Source organism: Oculina patagonica, chromosome 1 (assembly GCF_052425735.1).
Source record: "Oculina patagonica isolate OP01 chromosome 1, crgOcupat, whole genome shotgun sequence".
Taxonomy (NCBI): domain Eukaryota; kingdom Metazoa; phylum Cnidaria; class Anthozoa; order Scleractinia; family Oculinidae; genus Oculina; species Oculina patagonica.
Window position 1 is genome coordinate 39,965,194 of NC_135758.1, and position 17,831 is coordinate 39,983,024.

General features: G+C 37.7%; 2 protein-coding genes, 1 long non-coding RNA gene and 1 pseudogene across 3 annotated transcripts; 2 read left to right on the forward strand and 2 right to left on the reverse strand.

Annotated features, from left to right (window-relative positions):
* Window positions 1-425: 425 nt before the first annotated feature.
* On the reverse strand, window positions 426-2,169 carry LOC144646994 (uncharacterized). Its single transcript, XM_078506727.1, has one exon. It carries the CDS (start codon window positions 2,167-2,169, stop codon window positions 748-750), a length of 1,422 nt encoding a protein of 473 aa, XP_078362853.1. The 3' UTR covers window positions 426-747.
* A 2,980-nt stretch (window positions 2,170-5,149) lies between these two features.
* On the forward strand, window positions 5,150-6,048 carry LOC144646999 (UDP-glucuronosyltransferase 2B33-like). Its single transcript, XM_078506741.1, has 3 exons — window positions 5,150-5,436; window positions 5,643-5,945; window positions 6,007-6,048. Exons 1-3 carry the CDS (start codon window positions 5,293-5,295, stop codon window positions 6,046-6,048), a joined length of 489 nt encoding a protein of 162 aa, XP_078362867.1. The 5' UTR covers window positions 5,150-5,292.
* Window positions 6,049-7,185: 1,137 nt separating this feature from the next.
* Window positions 7,186-10,483, forward strand: LOC144647008 (uncharacterized; annotated as a pseudogene).
* A 361-nt stretch (window positions 10,484-10,844) lies between these two features.
* On the reverse strand, window positions 10,845-15,241 carry LOC144630327 (uncharacterized). Its single transcript, XR_013566505.1, has 3 exons — window positions 14,901-15,241; window positions 13,078-13,125; window positions 10,845-12,017 (listed from the first exon to the last, which is right to left on the reverse strand). It is a non-coding gene; the product is annotated as an uncharacterized LOC144630327 (long non-coding RNA).
* Between the last annotated feature and the right edge of the window lie 2,590 nt (window positions 15,242-17,831).

The window sequence follows — 17,831 nt, forward strand, 5'->3', positions numbered from 1 at the left end:
GCCCTGATGGAAAAGTTTTTGATCCATCCACTGATACTAAATATAGTTTACTTGAGATCAAGTGTCCTTTTTCAAAGAGAGGTGAAACACTGGAACAGGCAGCATCTGACCCAAACTTTTATCTTGAGAAAATTGGAGGAAAATTTTACCTCAAAAAAGAACACTCATGTGGATATTATGCCCAAGTACAGGGGCAGCTGGCTCTTACCGGTTTAAAATGGTGTGATTTTTGCATTTATTTGTCTGACTCGAATGAAATGTGTGTTGATAGGATATATTTTGATTCTAACTATTGGAAAAATACTCTCTTACCCAAACTATCACAGTTTTATATGCATCATGCTCTGCCATTTCTTGTTGGCAGAGCAAGGAGAGTGAACAGCTGTACAAACAGCAGACCGAAAGTTGTTCTTGTAAACAGTTTTTCTTCAAGTCATTAAACCCAAACATTTTCTGTTTATTCCTTCATTTTAAGGGAAAGGCAATAAGCCATTTCATACAAATACTGTCAGCTTATTGGATTTAAAGTGCTATTTACATTACAGAAAGAAACATGATTTCACTAGTTGAACTATAGTAAACTAGTTGGTAAATCTTACATGTTTGCTCTAAAATTAGTCAATAACAACATGAAACCCAACCACTTATTCAGGTAATAATGGACTTGTTTAAGAAGCAGATTACCAGAACATTATTAGACTACCAAACGGCTATGCTTTAAATGTTGTAGTTCGTGGCTTTTATGAATCAAGCCAGCACTGGGTTCTGGAAATTTGAGAGAAGGCATGCTGTTGACCATATTTGATTGATGCTTCCAAACATAGATACTGGAACTACTGAGTGAAATATACGAAACCTTCTAACCTTGCAAATTGCTCTCTCTACATGAATTCGATGCTTTGCGATGGTCTGAGTTTTAATGACATCATCTTCTTCAAATCCAACTTTATCTTTAAGAAAGGGAGGGATGTTAAGATGAAGGCCAATTTTTTCTAAATCATTTTGGATATCAAAACCCTTGTCTGCCATGATGGCATCTCCCCTTTTAATTTCTCCTGTTATAAGTTTTTGCCTTAGAATTTCTAAGAATCCAGACCTTTCCACAATTTGTCTATCGCTTATAGAACCCTCATAAAGTTGAGAGATGAACATAATCCCTCCTTTACTATCAACACCCAGGAGGCATTTGAATGTTGTGTGGGATTTATATGTGCTGTAACTCTCACTGTGCTTCTGGAGTGCACTTGGTACTTGAATTTTTAGTTCTGTAGCATCAATAATAACAATGGTACCTGGATACTTCTCTAAGAACTCCTTGGGCGAATTTTCAAAAATGATGTCTCTATGTGGCCATATTTTGAGACTTCCAAGTGTTGCATACAGGTAGTTGATCCAGGTAAGGAATATATTATTTACTGTGCTATCAGAAACACAAAACCTTTCTCCAAGATCAATGACTGATAAGCCCATTCTTAATTTCATTAGAACAAGAAGGTATTCATCCTCAACTGACAGTTCATGAGCAGTAGGGCGTGTCAGAGTTGTGCTATTTTGGGAATCATCATCATCATCATCATTGTTATCTTGATTATTATCATCACCCTCAAATACTTTCTCTGTGTCAATGATATTACATTTCCGTGTAGCCGTATCCCAGTAAATCAACATTTTTCTATTTAAATTAGGCAATAAAAATTGCAATGTATTCATGAACTCAATGTAAGAATTAAATCCAGTGAAATGAGTGAAAAACTTCTCTTCTCTCATTGGCGTTGTACATTTTGAGAGCAGATGAGATACGGAAAATTTATGTAAACAGGGAATTCTAAGACTATCATCTAATTTAATGCATATGTCATCTTCAAATGTCTGTGTCTTACGAGAAACAAGCTCATGGTCAGTCCCGCTTGAGCCCAAGATGTCACCTTCTCCTTCTGATGCTGTATCTGTTGCTTCCTCCTCCTCGGTCCTGCTTTCGTTCAGCTTTTCCAAAACAGATCTTTTCACAGGCTGGGCTTTCTCTTTAGTCCAAGCAAAAATCGACGGAACTGCATTCGCCTTAAGTCGTTTCTTAGCAGACTCTGGATTAATAAAATCATCCGATGTGAAGTGTTCGCTGCATATCTTTGTATGGCAGTTGACACTGAAATGTCGGGGATCTCTTTTCATTTTCGTGATCCAAAGGGATAATAAACTTTTCGAATGAAGCGGCAATCCATGAAACGACAGATCGTTTCGGTTCGCAGAGCTGTTTGTACACCCACCAGCGCAACAAAAGTGCGGCATAATAGCGGAGAAAGTTGAGTCAAAGTTACGAGCGCACGTGGTGAAACTTTGTTGTTGTACCCAATTCAGGTCACGTGACCCGCACGGGCGAGTTAGCCGAATTTGTCTATGTCTGTGTGCAATTATTTGAGTTTTGAAGCAACTTATTTTAAACGGTACGCTGTTTAGAGACTTCCCGCTCCCCCTTCCCACAAAAAAAGAAACAAAAATACTGGAATGTTATAAGATTTTATGTTTTAGGTTCTGAAAAATCATTTTGGATTAAGTGATAAAATATAATGCAATAGGTATCAGTTTTGTCTGACGTGTTTTTCCTCGTTGCTAAACGACTCGAAATGGTCTACCGTGAATCTCATTGCAAACGCGTCCCCCGAATTCACTTTTTCACATTGTCGATTCGCTCCATTTTATTTACCAGAAAACTGAATATAATAACAAATGGAAGGTTATTCTTTTTCCGAAAACTTGTTTTGAGAAGTCGTGTTCTATGAACGCATTTCGCCATTTATATTTCAAAGCAAACATACAAGGACGTTCTGTAACATTTGAATGATTGCTCCTGGCAACTGAAATGTTTTCAAGAAACACTTTTAGTGTCTGTGGAACTAATATGTATTATTTGTACACGCACACTGTAGTTGCACGGCTTTTACTGTTGTAAACTTGTAGCTATATCATTTTGCTTTGTTAATTTGCTTGAACAATGATCAAAAGGAGGCCCAGTTGATGTAGGCTTTTTAGTTTCTATAAGGACTCCTTGCCACTTTTCAAAATAAACTTCAGCTAATGTTATCACGTCACTTCATTATAATTTGTGTGGCAAATAAAACATAAAAACTAAAAATGTAAAGGTACCAAGTAGAAAGTATACAGAAGTTTGGGAAGGTACGTTTTTTATTAGGGGGGGGGGGGGGGTATTTTAGAACTTTTTTTGCGAAAACATTTGTGGCCCTCCCACTTCCTAGAATGTTTTATTGCATGACCCTCCACAAACACGCATACAAAAACATGTGACCCTCCCCCCACATACTCAGTGGTTCCTTGAGAACAAAAATAAACGGAAGTGTTGCTGACCTTAACGCTTTCTGGTCGCTCCATCTGGGCACAAAGCAACAATGACAGGGTTTTAATAAGAGTCAGAGTAGGCAGCAAACGTTTTGGAGCTCCGAAGGCTCAACCTTCTAGGGGGGTTCGGCATGCTCCCCCGGGGAAAATTTTAAAATTTGGGCCTCTAAGAGTGCATTTCCTGCATTCTGGAGGAAGAAATAGGTTATTTCAACAGAACCGTACATTGTCATTTGATACAGCTAGAATACGTAAGTACTCTTGAACGTTTTTCATATATTTGATTCTAGCCGATAGTGGTAAATCACGAACAACCCTTTTACCAGCGATGGCCAGTTTTCTGGCCAAGCAGAAAATATCCCATTCCATCACCAATGGCCGGAAAACCGGCCAAACAAAACAAACTGTCTTTCTTTTGGAAAAACTGGGCACTACTTGGAAAAGCACATGCTTTGAAAACAAGGTTAATGAAAGCGTTGTGAAAGGAAGAAGACAAATTAGGGTCTTTTTTTAAACCATGCGTTGTCCATGTTATGTTTGTTGCCACTATTTATGTTTTTTTTTTCTTGTTAAAAAAAAAAAAAAAAAAAAAAAAAAAAAACGTACGTTCCCTAAGGAACAACATTTTTCCATAGAAAAAATTTCAAAAGGAAAGGGAGTGGAAACACGCTGGGTTATTGGCAGCTTGGCAAATTGTTTACTTGAAGTTTTTGACTGACTTGCAAGAGATAACCGATTGAAAGAGTTTCACGAAAGTGGTACATACTCATTTCCCAACACTGATAATGTACATTATACATTATTGCCCATACCTCGCTAAATTCAAGAGTGATTTCGGATACTGCCAAGACTCCCCTGCAGACTTGTGAAACAAGAGAGTGAAATAACTTACTCTAATTTATGTTAGTCGTACAGTGCGCTCAGGGTTAAATGTTTGATTGATGTATGAGAACAGCGCTCAGCCTACAGCTCGACGTACAACTAACAGACTGTCTGTCTTCATTAATTCAGTTAACTTTGTGTTTGGCAGAAAAACAAAAGGATTAATAAACATTAAAATAGAAATGCATATCGTTGTATTTAAATTCAACACACAATTCAGTACGTAATTCTGGCAATTTGTCTGTTAGTAGGCAGCCTGCCTTAGCATGATTGCCATTTCCAGCGAAACCATGGCTTTACTATCGGTTTACTGAAGAGCGAGCGATACATTGCTGATGTCAGTTTAGCGACTTATTATAGACTACTGCCACGTGTAGCCAAACGTTGTAGTACAAGGATAGACTAAAAATAACGCATTTTCTTCCCTGCAGGGACCTGCAAGACACTACTCAGCTGTTTGAGAATTGTTTTCTTTTAGATTAGATAACGTTCTTTGTATTTCTAGTTTTGGCCACATTCCCACGAGGAGAGAATGGATCGATGATGACTTATTTTTCATTGCATGAACTTATTTATGTGACCTTGTCTGACCTTATCTGCAGTCAACAACTCTAACTTTACATTTATTTTCTGATTAATTTTTTGTTCCTTTTTTCGCTTTTTTTACTTGCAAGTAAATTAGACATGAACAATGAAATCACTAAAAAAAAAAAACACTAATGAGATGCAATTCACAGTCGCCACAACTTGCATTTACAAAAGGGTAGATTAGCATGCTGCCACCCATGCAGAACATATGATTCGTCACGGTCATTCTTTTGCCATAAATAACTAAATATGCAAGTTTAAACTCGTAAATATTGTTGAAATTCCATTCCGTTGTATATTTTGTACGGATTGACGATGCTATGATTCTTCGTTCCCTCTTTGTTTCGCCGGGCAGTGTTCAACAGAGGTTCGTGACCCAAGTTAGTCCCAAACGTCTCAGAACCAATCATCAAACACGTCAAAGTCTGTTTGATTAGGCTACTGAGAGTACATTACATTTCAATTGAGAAAATGGCGGCTTTGCATGGTATTTTCTTCTTTTCGCTTTTGTCAAGCTGCTACGGGGCAAGCTATGTGGCATTTCCAATGTTTTCAAGAAGTCATTATCTGGTGATTGCCAAACTGGGTGAAGAACTCGCTGCTAGGGGACACGAGGTGAGTTGAATAAACAGAAATTTCGGTTTAGCAATAACTTGCTCACATCCACTAAACTGGTTCCACTCGAAGTTATATAATTTTGGGTCATTTTCTTTAAAACTCTTTTCCTCCTCAAAGTGGCGTTTGTCCATTCGTTGAAGGTTATATGGCTCTCATCATTTCGACTCGTGAATTTATTGACCTGTGTTTTGATCCTTCAATAGGTTCAGGTTTTTGTCGGCGATACCGAGACATATGCCCTTAAGAGTCCACTCGTACGCCCATATAACACCTCTCAGGCGTTCAAGGCTGCCTTAAAGCAAACTTTAAAGGCTGTAGGTGTTCATGGTCGTAATGTAGTAACTGAGATGGGACGTTTGACGATTGTTCAAGCCTTTTATTGCGATGATGTTCTTGGTAACAACGAGGTTATGGAAGCAGTCAAGCGTACAGACCTTGTCATTGGCGATTCACTTTACATGTGCGGGTCATTGATCGCAGATAAATTCTCCTTACCATACGTCACGGTATTTACTAACTCTCTCAGCGCACCTACAGCGCATGCGTTTTCCTTGCCGTTGTCTCCAGCTTACGTACCCCAGTTTAAGTCCGCCCTTGGTGACAACATGAACTTTGCTGAACGGATACAAAATGTTTATCACTGGATTTCCGTTTACTTGGCGTTCTTTGTTGGCATGGCACCTCCTTTCCAAGTGCTAAAGGATAAGCACAACATCACACCTAATAGGAACTTGTATGAGACCTTCAACAGAGTGGACCTGATCATAGCGCAGATGGGATTCTTTCTGGACTACCCTCGGCCTCTTTTGCCAAGTAAGTTTCTTTCTTTCTCTCCTCTGGGAGAATAGGGCCATAGTAAGGGCCAAGTAAGTTCACACACCTTTAATCATCCCTGTAAAAAGTATTTTGTGTTTAAATTTAATCTTGACACTGTAAGCTTGTTTTTTTTTTTACGTTTAACTTGACACTAAAGGCTGTGCACGTTTGTCATTTCTGATGTTTCGCTTTATCGAAGCGTTACAGCAACATTAATAAAATAAATAAATAAATTATCTCTATTTAGACACGGTGAGGATTTAAGATATAAGCTTGTGGGTCGATTGTGGAACCGTTTTTTCCCGATCGAATAAGAATTTGGAAGTGTTGGTTTTTGTGGAGGGAGGAAAACTGTAAAACCCAGAGAAAAATCCTGGGAGCAAGGACGAGAACCAACAACAAACTCAACCCAACTTAACTCAACGGGCTATATTGGTGGGAGGTGAGCGCTCTTACCACTGCGCCATCCCTGCTCCCTGGAACAAGTACAATGAGAACAACAGTAAAAAAATAAAATAATAACAACAACAACAACAACAACCTCTTTTCACATTCACACATGCATGCACGTATGAATTTGCCCTCCACAGGTAGCATGCATGATCAATTCGAGACGGGGCAAGTCAAATAAGATAAATAACGTTTAGTAAAGGCTTAACTGTCAACAGAAAATTTAAAGTGTGTACTCTCTTTTTTTATTCTCCATATTTGATCTGTTTTATTTCGAATTTCACACTTGCTTCAGTGAAACCATTGGACAATGTCTTTTATCGCTGCATATTTTTTAAACAACAGATACAAGGGTTGTTGGTCCGCTTCTCACCAGTCCATCCAAACCACTACCGGACAATTTGGAAGAATTCATGCAGAGCTCTGGCCCCGGTTCCTAGAAAGACGATTAAACTATCCCCCGATTAGCAGGTAATCAAGGATTAAAAAACCTTTCCCTGGGATAACTAATCTAGGGATAAAAAGACGTTCCTGAAAGTAGGTATAAGCCCTCGATTAACTATCCCCGGATTAGTAACAGTTTAAACCCGATAAACCAGTTTTTCGAATATTTGGCGCGAAAAGTTTCCATTTCGCGCGGAGAAAACAAAATGGCGGAAAATGATGAAGTTTTTGAAGTAGTTGAGGCAAAGGCCGAGAGAAAAAGAAAACCGAATTTTTCTGTTGACGAGATATCAGTAATTACAGAAAGTGTGCAGAAAAACCTTGAAACCATACAGTCGAAGTTTACAAACACTGTAACTAACAAGAGAAAAAATGAAATTTGGCAACAAATTACAAAAGAGGTGAACGCGTTGGGCTATGCGAACCGTGAGGTACGAGAAGTTAAGGATAAGTGGAAGAACCTCCATTCAACTGCAAAGAAAGAATTCTCTGAATTCAAAAGAGAGTCGAAGAAAACTGGTGGTGGACCACCACCGAAGAAGCCGTCACAGTCAAGTGGACAAATTATTGAAATTTTTGAACACACCCCGGCTTTTTCCGGCCTGAGTGGTTTCGAGACTGGCGCCGACGCAGGAGCTGGTAAGTAATATGCAAATTTTTATTGTTACATAACAAATGCTGGTCATGTGATTTCCTTGAAATGAGTTTTCCGCCATGTTTAATACACGGCAGTTGTTTTCTCTGTTGGGAAGGTTTCTGTGGAGCCTGATACGCAAACTAAAAGATAAGTAACTTGATTCTTTGGAAGAGGAAAATTTGTAGGCAAAATTTATGTCCTGTCAACATTGTGCTCTAGTTAAGACTGCGTTTTTAAACGCAAAAAGTTTGGCAGATTTGATGACTGAATTGAAAGCTAGTTTCGCTTGTATTGTCGAAAACGTTTAAGCTTTCAAAATCTCTATGCAAAGACTCTAGTCTCTAAATGGTCTTCCTAAATTCTCATGAACAAATAATTTCTCTCGGTTGATAAAAGCTTTCTCTTGAGTTAAGCTTATTTAAGCTTAGTCACATGGGAGCGATTTAAGAATACATCGCCACTTCTTTACTGACGCTTTTTTAGAACGATCAAACACAGAGAAACAAAACCATTAAAATCCAACGAGATGAAAAAAATTAAAAAATTTTTCGTGCTTAATCAAAATATTGATAATAAGATAAATTTAACCTCATTATCTTTGTTATTGTTGTTTTGTGGTCACAGATTTTATATGACCACCATATATTATAAAAAGTTTAATGTTATTACTTTAAATGTTAATTATTATATATCACACTGTTGTAATAGATGAGTGGCAAATAAAAGAATTGAATTGAATTGAAAATAAGTGGCCCAGTATTCCACAGTTTAGCTGTCACTTATTATGCAATAATTAAAGCACAAATTGTGTTTGAACTTCTTTCTAGGGGATGGTGCTTGTCTCCCAAAAGAATCAGCAGTGGTAGCTGATGATGACAAAATGGAAGCTGCTTGTTCTTCCTCAAAGCCAGTGGAGGTGAAGATTGTTCTTCCCAAGAAGAAAGTGAGCAACGATGACGTGTTAAGATTACAGTACGAGTGCCTGTCTTCTAAAAAAAGAAAACTTGATTCTAAAAAAGCAGAAACTGCAGCTACAAATACAGCTTTTAGAGCAGCAAGTGAATTCTTCATTGTCATATGCTAGTGCATTGAATGCAGACTTTGTAGCTGCCGAGTAGGCTAGAGGTTAGGGGCTGTCTTTTGTCTCGTAAGCAATCTTTGGCACACATCATTTTACCAGTTAATAATGCATTAATCAAATCTCATTTCGAAATCTTTATTTATCCTTTCAAGTTGAATAGATATCAAGTTTGCAAACAGTTTTTCTAAGGTTTTTTATTGCCTCAGTTTTAGAGTTTACATGTACCTTAGTGTAAAAACCTGTGAAATTTTCCTTTGTTTTGGAACCATTGTTTTCATGTTCAGCATTGTTTAAAGTTTCTTTGTTATCTTGTTAATTCCTTGTTTTACCTCACTGGTGGGCTTAACAGGTTTTGAAAAATGCATTTAATCAGTTGAATGATTTTATCACTTCACTGAGGTACATGTACGAGGGACATTTGGTGACAAGGTTTTGACATTAAAACCACATTGTAAGTTGTGGAGAGCACTTTGCTATGTCTCCAATGGTTACAAATTTGTGTTTCGCTCAACAATCCACATGCTTAAATAAATGCCGGATAAATGCAAACATGACAAATATCAAGAGCAACACTTTTGCAAAAAGATTATTTTTTTTATAAACACACAGACAAACAAATAAATGAAACACGTGCTGTTTATATCAACAGTGAGAGAGTTGTGGTTTAACTTTCATATTTGTGGAGTTTTGGTGAAACCAAATTATCTATAAGCTTCAAGAATTCAGCCTTCAGCTTTGAATATTTATTATTCTCATGTGCAAATACAATAATGAGCAAACAGAAATTTGGTGCTTAACTGTATTTTCTGGTTAAAAAATAAAAAAATGCCCATTTTAAACTGATGCCATTTTGGATCCAAAAATGCCAATTAGAAAATTTCTCTGTTTCCTGAGAGGTCCTCCTTGTGTAAAAGAACAACGGTGGTCAGTAATAGTTTTCCCTCTAACAGGCAAGTCACCAATAAATACAGTGCAGTAATCTGCCCTTGACAACAATGCCATTTTTAAACTTTGTCACCAATTTTCCCTAGAGCTGCGTATCACCTTACTGATAACCGTGGTACCGTATTTTCTCAATTAAATGCCCCCGGCGTTTATTACAAGCTTGGCTTGGTGAACCCGGCGTTTATTTGAAGCCGGCGTTTAATCGGGGCCCGGCGTTTATTAATGGACTGCAGTTTTCTGCCAATTTTTCAGATTAATTTATTGTTACCGATCTTCGAGACCAAGGGGCAGTTTGTCAAAGCGGGGCAATTTTTTTCTTCGTTCTGCCCCGTAAAACTGTCCCTGGGTATCCAAAGGTGATTATTTCCCAAAGGTGCATTACAGTATTACGGAATAGTTTATGTTGCCATCCATCAAGATCTGTGACAAACTGAATATATTTACTTGTTAACTTGACCTCAAATAAACGCCGGGACCTCGAACAAACGCCCCCGGCGTTTATTTAAAAACTAGCAATTTTGACCCGGCGTTTATATGAGGCCGGCGTTTAATCGAGAAAATACAGTATTTAGAACCTTGCAAATCTAAGACGAAAGGCCTGTAAAATAAGCTTGAATTGCTGCTTTGGGATCAAATTATTATAGACAGAACAATGCATGATTGTGCTATTTATAAATTGTAATATATAGATTTAGGCAAGCCTAAAAGCGGAGCTCCCCGGTTATATGCCCTTTACATCTTTTTTAGAATGATTTTTTTTTCGTGTTATTTTCTTTAAATATATTATGTATTGTTTTTCACCATAAACAACAGCACCAAATAAAAGTAAAAATAGTTGATCAATCAAAAGAGGATGATCATCTAGCAGTTTGTGCATAACCTCTCAAAGAGAAACTAGAACAAAGAAAGCGTTGCTCTAGAAAATATCCATACACCCACCATAACTGGTATGTTATAGCTGTACATAGCATACAACTGGAAAGTTTTGCATGTAGCTTGTCCCAACCCCCCCCCCCCTCAAACGAGGGCCCTATTGGAACAATGACAGTATTATTTCCCGATACTATAAATAACAGCTGTCTGCTAGCAAACCGGAGTAAAAGCCAGCCGCAAGCAAAATAGTGGCATTTATCATTCTGCCAAATAGGTTCCCCCAAAATGAAAACACCATTTTCCCTTCATATGAGTCCCTTTTGTCCTTGAGGGGCTTCACTTTATTGCATGTAAACTAAGAAAAATTCTGGAGAGGCAGACATACTGTTTGTTAGTCCTAAACTCAGGTATAGTCTGTATAGATTGTTTGGCAAAAATTTTACCATGCATTTGCTTGTATATTAAACCATGCAAGCATGAGCAAAAAATATGGCTATAAAATTAGTTCTACTGAAACAGAAGGCTTAACAACAAATAACTGATCTGTGAGACACACCCACAAAACAAAACAGCTGTGTTTAATGTTTTATTATTTAATGACTGAGTTTGGTTTTAGTGAAGTAAAAAAATTTGCCTATGAACAACATATATTTCATTAGTTATTATTGTATTGCAACATGTGATATTAATTTAGAGATTGATGAACTGTGTATCTCATTATCATGATTACTGTTCTTCACAGTGTGGGCACTGGGAATTAAATGTTTGGGTAGGTAAAGCCTGCTGTTGAGCCAAGTGGCTCATCAGGCTGGAGCGTAGCCAGGTTTCTGCAGCATTATTAAGCAGCTAGGAGTATTTCTACTCCCCCTGGATGGGATGCTAGTCCATCGCAGGGTTAACCCCCCCCCCCCCCCCAGCAGTAAATAAGCCGGTACCCATTTATACACCTGGATGAAGAGAAGAACTATGAGAGTAAAGTGTCTTGCCTAAGAACGCAACGTAGTGCCCGGGCCAAGTCTTGAACCCGGACTGCTCGATCCGGAGTCCAGCACAATAACCATTAGGTCACCACACCTCCCACAAATGTTTGGGTAGCCGGATGATTTTTATATTGTGTTGTCAGAGATCCCTTAAGAAACACGTACATGGTTGAACCTTATCTGGCTCTATTTCATTAACTTTAAAATTACACCTGACCACATAAATTGTATTTCACACAGAGTACAAAAGTATTAGTTGTACATGCAATGAAGAAATAATATATTCTGATTGTTCATTTATCTCTCTCTGTGTCTGCAACTCTCTGGGGAAATTCTGCTACTCGTGTTAACCCTGAAAAGGGAAAATAACAGATACCATTTTGTTGATGATCATTGACATCAAATGAATATTTATAATTTTAATTTAATTTATTCAGAACATTATACAGATACATAAAAAAGAGAGTTATTTTTTCCAATTTTTGCATGGGCCAGGGAATGTGTTGGGGGATATGTTTAGAACCAAAAAGTCCTTTCAGAGTGAGTGTGTCAGCAAAACCTTTTTTTACCTACTGAAGACACTAATAGTGCTATCAATAAGACCCGGCACATGGCGAGGCTTTGATGAATGTTTTGGGGTGTGAAACACCGGCTTAATTCAAGAGTTCCCTACAAAATGATGTGTCTTTTGAGACTCTTATATTTATCTCTGACAGGTGCTGTTGAAAGTACTGTGATTAAGTCCAGGAAAGCTTACATATTCTCCCTAAAACTTTTATCAGGGATGTAGCTAAGAAAACACTAAGCCGGCTTATTAACAAGCCCAGCTGGCTTTTCTGGCCTAAGCAGCTCTAAAATTTTACTAAGTCTTTGTGTTCATGTAAAATTTCAGCTGAGTTTAAGTTCTATTTCTACATTTGCCTGGTACCACAACAAGACAATTTATGTTAAGTTAGGGCTTGAGCTAATTATTAGCTATTAAGGTTTAAGGTATTAACAAAAGGAATTCAAACACAACAGGTCAATCTGCACTTCTCCCACAAAATCATTACAAGTATTCCGGTATTTTGTCAGGTCAGGTAGCAGATCTTGTTGGGTCTTTGCCCTCATACCCCTCCTCCACGGTGGGGGAGGGGTGCATTGTATGAACAACGAAAACATTTTTCTTGAACAATAAAAACATTTTATGTACATGTGCTGTTACATATAAATTGTGTATATTAAATTCCTCAATTGAACGAGGATTTTAGGGAAATATACAATGTAAACTTATCAAGGGGTTAAAACGCATACCATTTTTCACACCCAAAAGTTTTACACTTGAAAAACAAGTTTCATGCACTAATGTGTCATGGAGCTTCTTTAATATCTAGATAAAGAAAGGTATAAGCTGACACTTATGTAATGATTACCTGCATCACCAATTTCACTAACTGCACCCCTTGACTGTTTTCCCTGCACTGAAAACAAAATTTATACATATCAAAAACCTGTAAAATTCTTAACTTGCATCCTGGCAAAAAGTATGGAAATCCTAACATAGCAAGTTTTAGAAAGACAACAGATTTACCGAAATAAATGATAACTTCAAACTGCATCTTTCACCCTCCATAAATACTTCTCACTGAATTGACCTCAAAAAACTTGTTGTACATGTATTACTTACTTTTAATTATATCCTCGAGTCATCGCAGACAGGCCCATTTTGAACATATTTTTTTCACGATCAAAAACTAATCCTACTTCTCTTGTAGAAAAAAAATTGGCAAAAATATTTGATTTAGTTACTGCTTTAAGTTGGAAAACTTTGAAAGGCTAAAAGAATTGTACGAGTCATGTGCAACCTTCAAGAAAGCAATGCTCATAGCCACAGGGCTAAAAAAAGTACCCTCTGATTGTCTGGGGCAAGTAGATTTTTCTGTCAAGCAATTAATTTTTCATGCCTGTTTGCGTAATAGGTTAAAAGGCCCAGGCAAGTCGTCTACATGTAAATTATACAGTCACAAGTTTACTAAGAAACACAATCATGCACAGTCCTAGGCAAGCAAAATTTGAGAGCTGCTTGTTAACCACAGGGCAATCTGGAATTTATTTTTTCCAAGCCCTTATCCTACATTATAACTTCAGGATCAGTTTGGTTGTTATAACTTAAGAAAATTTCATGATCTTTCACATAACATTTTAGAATCTGTGCTATATTCTTTTATGTACCATATTTATTTGATTAAACGCCACGGCGTTTATTTAATTTTTCGTGATTCGAGTGCGGCGTTTATTAGAGGAAAGCGTTTATACAAGGCGGCGTTCATTTAAAATTCAATTTATTTCTTGTAAACAATAGTATGGTAACTGAACATTTTAATTAAAAAAAAAACAAGAGAAATATGTTTTACTGCATGCCTGAAAAGTCAATTCAATACCTTAACACCTTGTTACAATCAAGAAAAATATATTTTTTGGCCTGCTCAAGCTTGATTATTACTGCATTTGCTTTCCGAGTCTGTTATTCGAATGAATGCCGCATCATCATGATGCGGCGTTTATTCGAGGGCGACGTTTATTAATATTTCTGTTCTAACATGTAGCGCTTATTCGAGGGAGGCGTTTAATCGATTAAATACGGTAAGTTATAAAAAATATGAATAAACTAATCAATTTATTCTGAGAAAGGCTGTTATGAGATAAGAAATACAAAACTTTCACAAAACGTTTTCACTCAAAACATTCATATGATAAAAATTAAAATAAGGAAAACTACGCAAAGTTCTCAGTGAAAAATAACAGAGGTCATGGAGAAACTATATTTCGCTAAGACTCTCAGCTAGCAATTACCCTAGCTAGCAATGTCCCCTATATTGCATCTGACTCGGCCACATTCTTACAAATTTGCATGTAAATTTTGTTCTCTTCTTGTTCTGTACTCTTTCCAACGTTTTACAAACAAACAAAGTTGTGTGTTCTTCCTACTTCGGTGATTTAACTTCAGAATAAACAAATTAACGCGGATAGGAAAAACCAGAAGTAAGGTATGCTTTGAATACAACTCGTGTTTAAGACAATTAAAACGAATATCAGTTCACTAAGTCTATGTCCGATCCTTGTTTGACATACCGGTACAACACTGAGAGCTAGAACCCAGCTTCGTTTAAAAATGATGTATTAGGTTGAATGCTGGTTAATCTAAATACCAAAGACTTTTCTAATCTGTTAAAAAAAATGAACATCAATAGCTCACCTTGTTTTCGTAAAGGAATGTTGTCTTTGACCGTCCTTGCTTGGAAGCTTGGAAGATTTCCATTTCGATCGGCCATAATAGTTTAATCCTCTACTAACTATGGTTGTCATCACGGGTGAAACGAGGAATATATCCAAAAAAATGTATCTGTAATAAACTGTCTTTAAAACTGAGTCCTTCGTGTGCTTTTCAATTGAGGAGTCTTTATGCTTATTGCTTAGTAGTGAACTCATGCGTACGCTTGGTAAATCGGCATGCTGTGAGATTGTTTCCTGACTTTTCACACAGCGGCCTTCCTCAAGTTGGTCTCCCCTTCATGTAATTCAGGAGATAATTCTAACATTGTCAACAAGAGCTAAGAATGATTTTTTTTTCCTCGCGTTTAAAACTTCCTACTATATAAGCTTAGCTGAGTAGAAATCGTTTTTAAAAAACTTTTTTGCTAAGGCCTTGATAGTAATGATTTTTCCCGCCAAAAGACGCGGGTTGCCACCGGAGCCTAGCTCGTTCCCAGGCCTAATCCGTGCGTACGGACGGACGTACGTACGCGACAACCAAAATTTCTCGGTTCGATAGGATACCATTTGCCCTGTCTGTTCCCTTGTACCCGCATGTTACCAATGGTAATGAGAGTTTGTTCCGTACCAAGCGCTCGGTTTTTCCGATGGTGAGTTTGTTATTTTTGTTTTTAAAGATTTAATTTACCAAATTTAATCCTAACAATCAATGTTTAAAACATAGCAGCTGCGAAAGCTTATTTAGTTTACGGTACTTATTAGTAATATAATCTCATCATTTATTATAAACACATTCAACAAACTTTTATAACTTAGTTCATTACATTTTGCCTTATTTTAACATTTTGTTAACGTTTCATCGGTATAGATTGGTAACAGTTAGCTCAGCCACGTAGGGCCAGCTGTGGTACCACAGTTTGAAACGTGGTTTAGAGAGATTTACCCTGATTTGGCTTTTAGTTTATCGATACGTTACAATACGGATAAAAGATCAATGTAACGTCTTCCCGCGCGCGCTTATCCACCGTTTTTTTTTTCTAGCTTACTCTTTGCGAAATAATTATCTCTCTAAGGGGTCTGTCACTGTGCCCCTGACGAGAATGGCAGACTTTCTGAGCTTTCGTGACAATCTACTCCGATCCAGGAAAACTTATTAGTGAGCTCACTATTATAACTTCTTCAATTTAACTAACAATGGTAATTTACCTAAGCGATAAAATTAAATAGGGATAACAGGTCACTACTAAGTGAACCACCATAGCCACCCATTGCGTCGGTTACTTACACAAACATAACTATTAGGAGTTTTTTCTTTACCATCTAGTCAGTAAACCCTCTACTCAGTCAGTGTTATGGATGGTTTTCTGCACTTTCGACCTTCGTCTGCTCAGTCTGTTTGTTCAAGCCTTTCACGTGCTTATGCGCATGTCGGGCTGTTCACTCAGCGGTTCATTCGGATCGTTGTTTTTGCAGTCTTCATCCGTTACTTACATAAACAGTAAAAGCCGAAATATTAAAACCTACTGAGTTCCGAAACTTTTTGGTTTTGATATCACAAATGGCATCCCACAGCGTTGGAACTATTCCTTCGCTTCAAATAATCAAAAACAATTTGCTTTGGGCCATGTGCCGGATCAATATCCCACCATATGGCGGACCATGTCCAACCTAAGATGCAGTCCCCGTGGGTCAGCTGTGTCAGACCTCTACTCGCCCTTGCGATAGACGAGCATGTTTGTAGAACAGCACTTTTTATTGTTTTTTTTTTTGTACCCACAGGAGGCCGGCCTTGGAGGGGGTCTGGGTCCTGTAAAAGCGGTAGGATGTATCTGGGAAGGTCCCTCATGGCTCGATAACTTTTTGTGGTATTTGCCGTTTTGTTGGGTATGGAGTGAGTTGGTTTTGAACTGAAGGTAATATAATTTAAACGGAATAGTTTCTTGTATCAGTAAACAACATATTTCTACCGGTGAAGTAAAAGCCAGTAGATAGTCAGCAAGTTAGTAGCCGAATTTCCGAAATTTCTTTAATATAAGTAGCACTCCACGACGTTGAAATTTTTCCCTCGCTTTGGTTGGGTCGCGGGCTGTGCTAATGTCGACTAGTGTACTCTCTTTGGAGCCCAGGCCGCGCGCGCGCAAGATGCAGACGTTCAAATAAAAGCAAGCGCGTACAAACAGCCCTCGCGAGCAAACAAATGTAAACAGCCAAGAGAGTTTGTTCCGTACCAAGCGCTCGGTTTTTCCGATGGTGAGTTTGTTATTTTTGTTTTTAAAGATTTAATTTACCAAATTTAATCCTAACAATCAATGTTTAAAACATAGCAGCTGCGAAAGCTTATTTAGTTTACGGTACTTATTAGTAATATAATCTCATCATTTATTATAAACACATTCAACAAACTTTTATAACTTAGTTCATTACATTTTGCCTTATTTTAACATTTTGTTAACGTTTCATCGGTATAGATTGGTAACAGTTAGCTCAGCCACGTAGGGCCAGCTGTGGTACCACAGTTTGAAACGTGGTTTAGAGAGATTTACCCTGATTTGGCTTTTAGTTTATCGATACGTTACAATACGGATAAAAGATCAATGTAACGTCTTCCCGCGCGCGCTTATCCACCGTTTTTTTTTTCTAGCTTACTCTTTGCGAAATAATTATCTCTCTAAGGGGTCTGTCACTGTGCCCCTGACGAGAATGGCAGACTTTCTGAGCTTTCGTGACAATCTACTCCGATCCAGGAAAACTTATTAGTGAGCTCACTATTATAACTTCTTCAATTTAACTAACAATGGTAATTTACCTAAGCGATAAAATTAAATAGGGATAACAGGTCACTACTAAGTGAACCACCATAGCCACCCATTGCGTCGGTTACTTACACAAACATAACTATTAGGAGTTTTTTCTT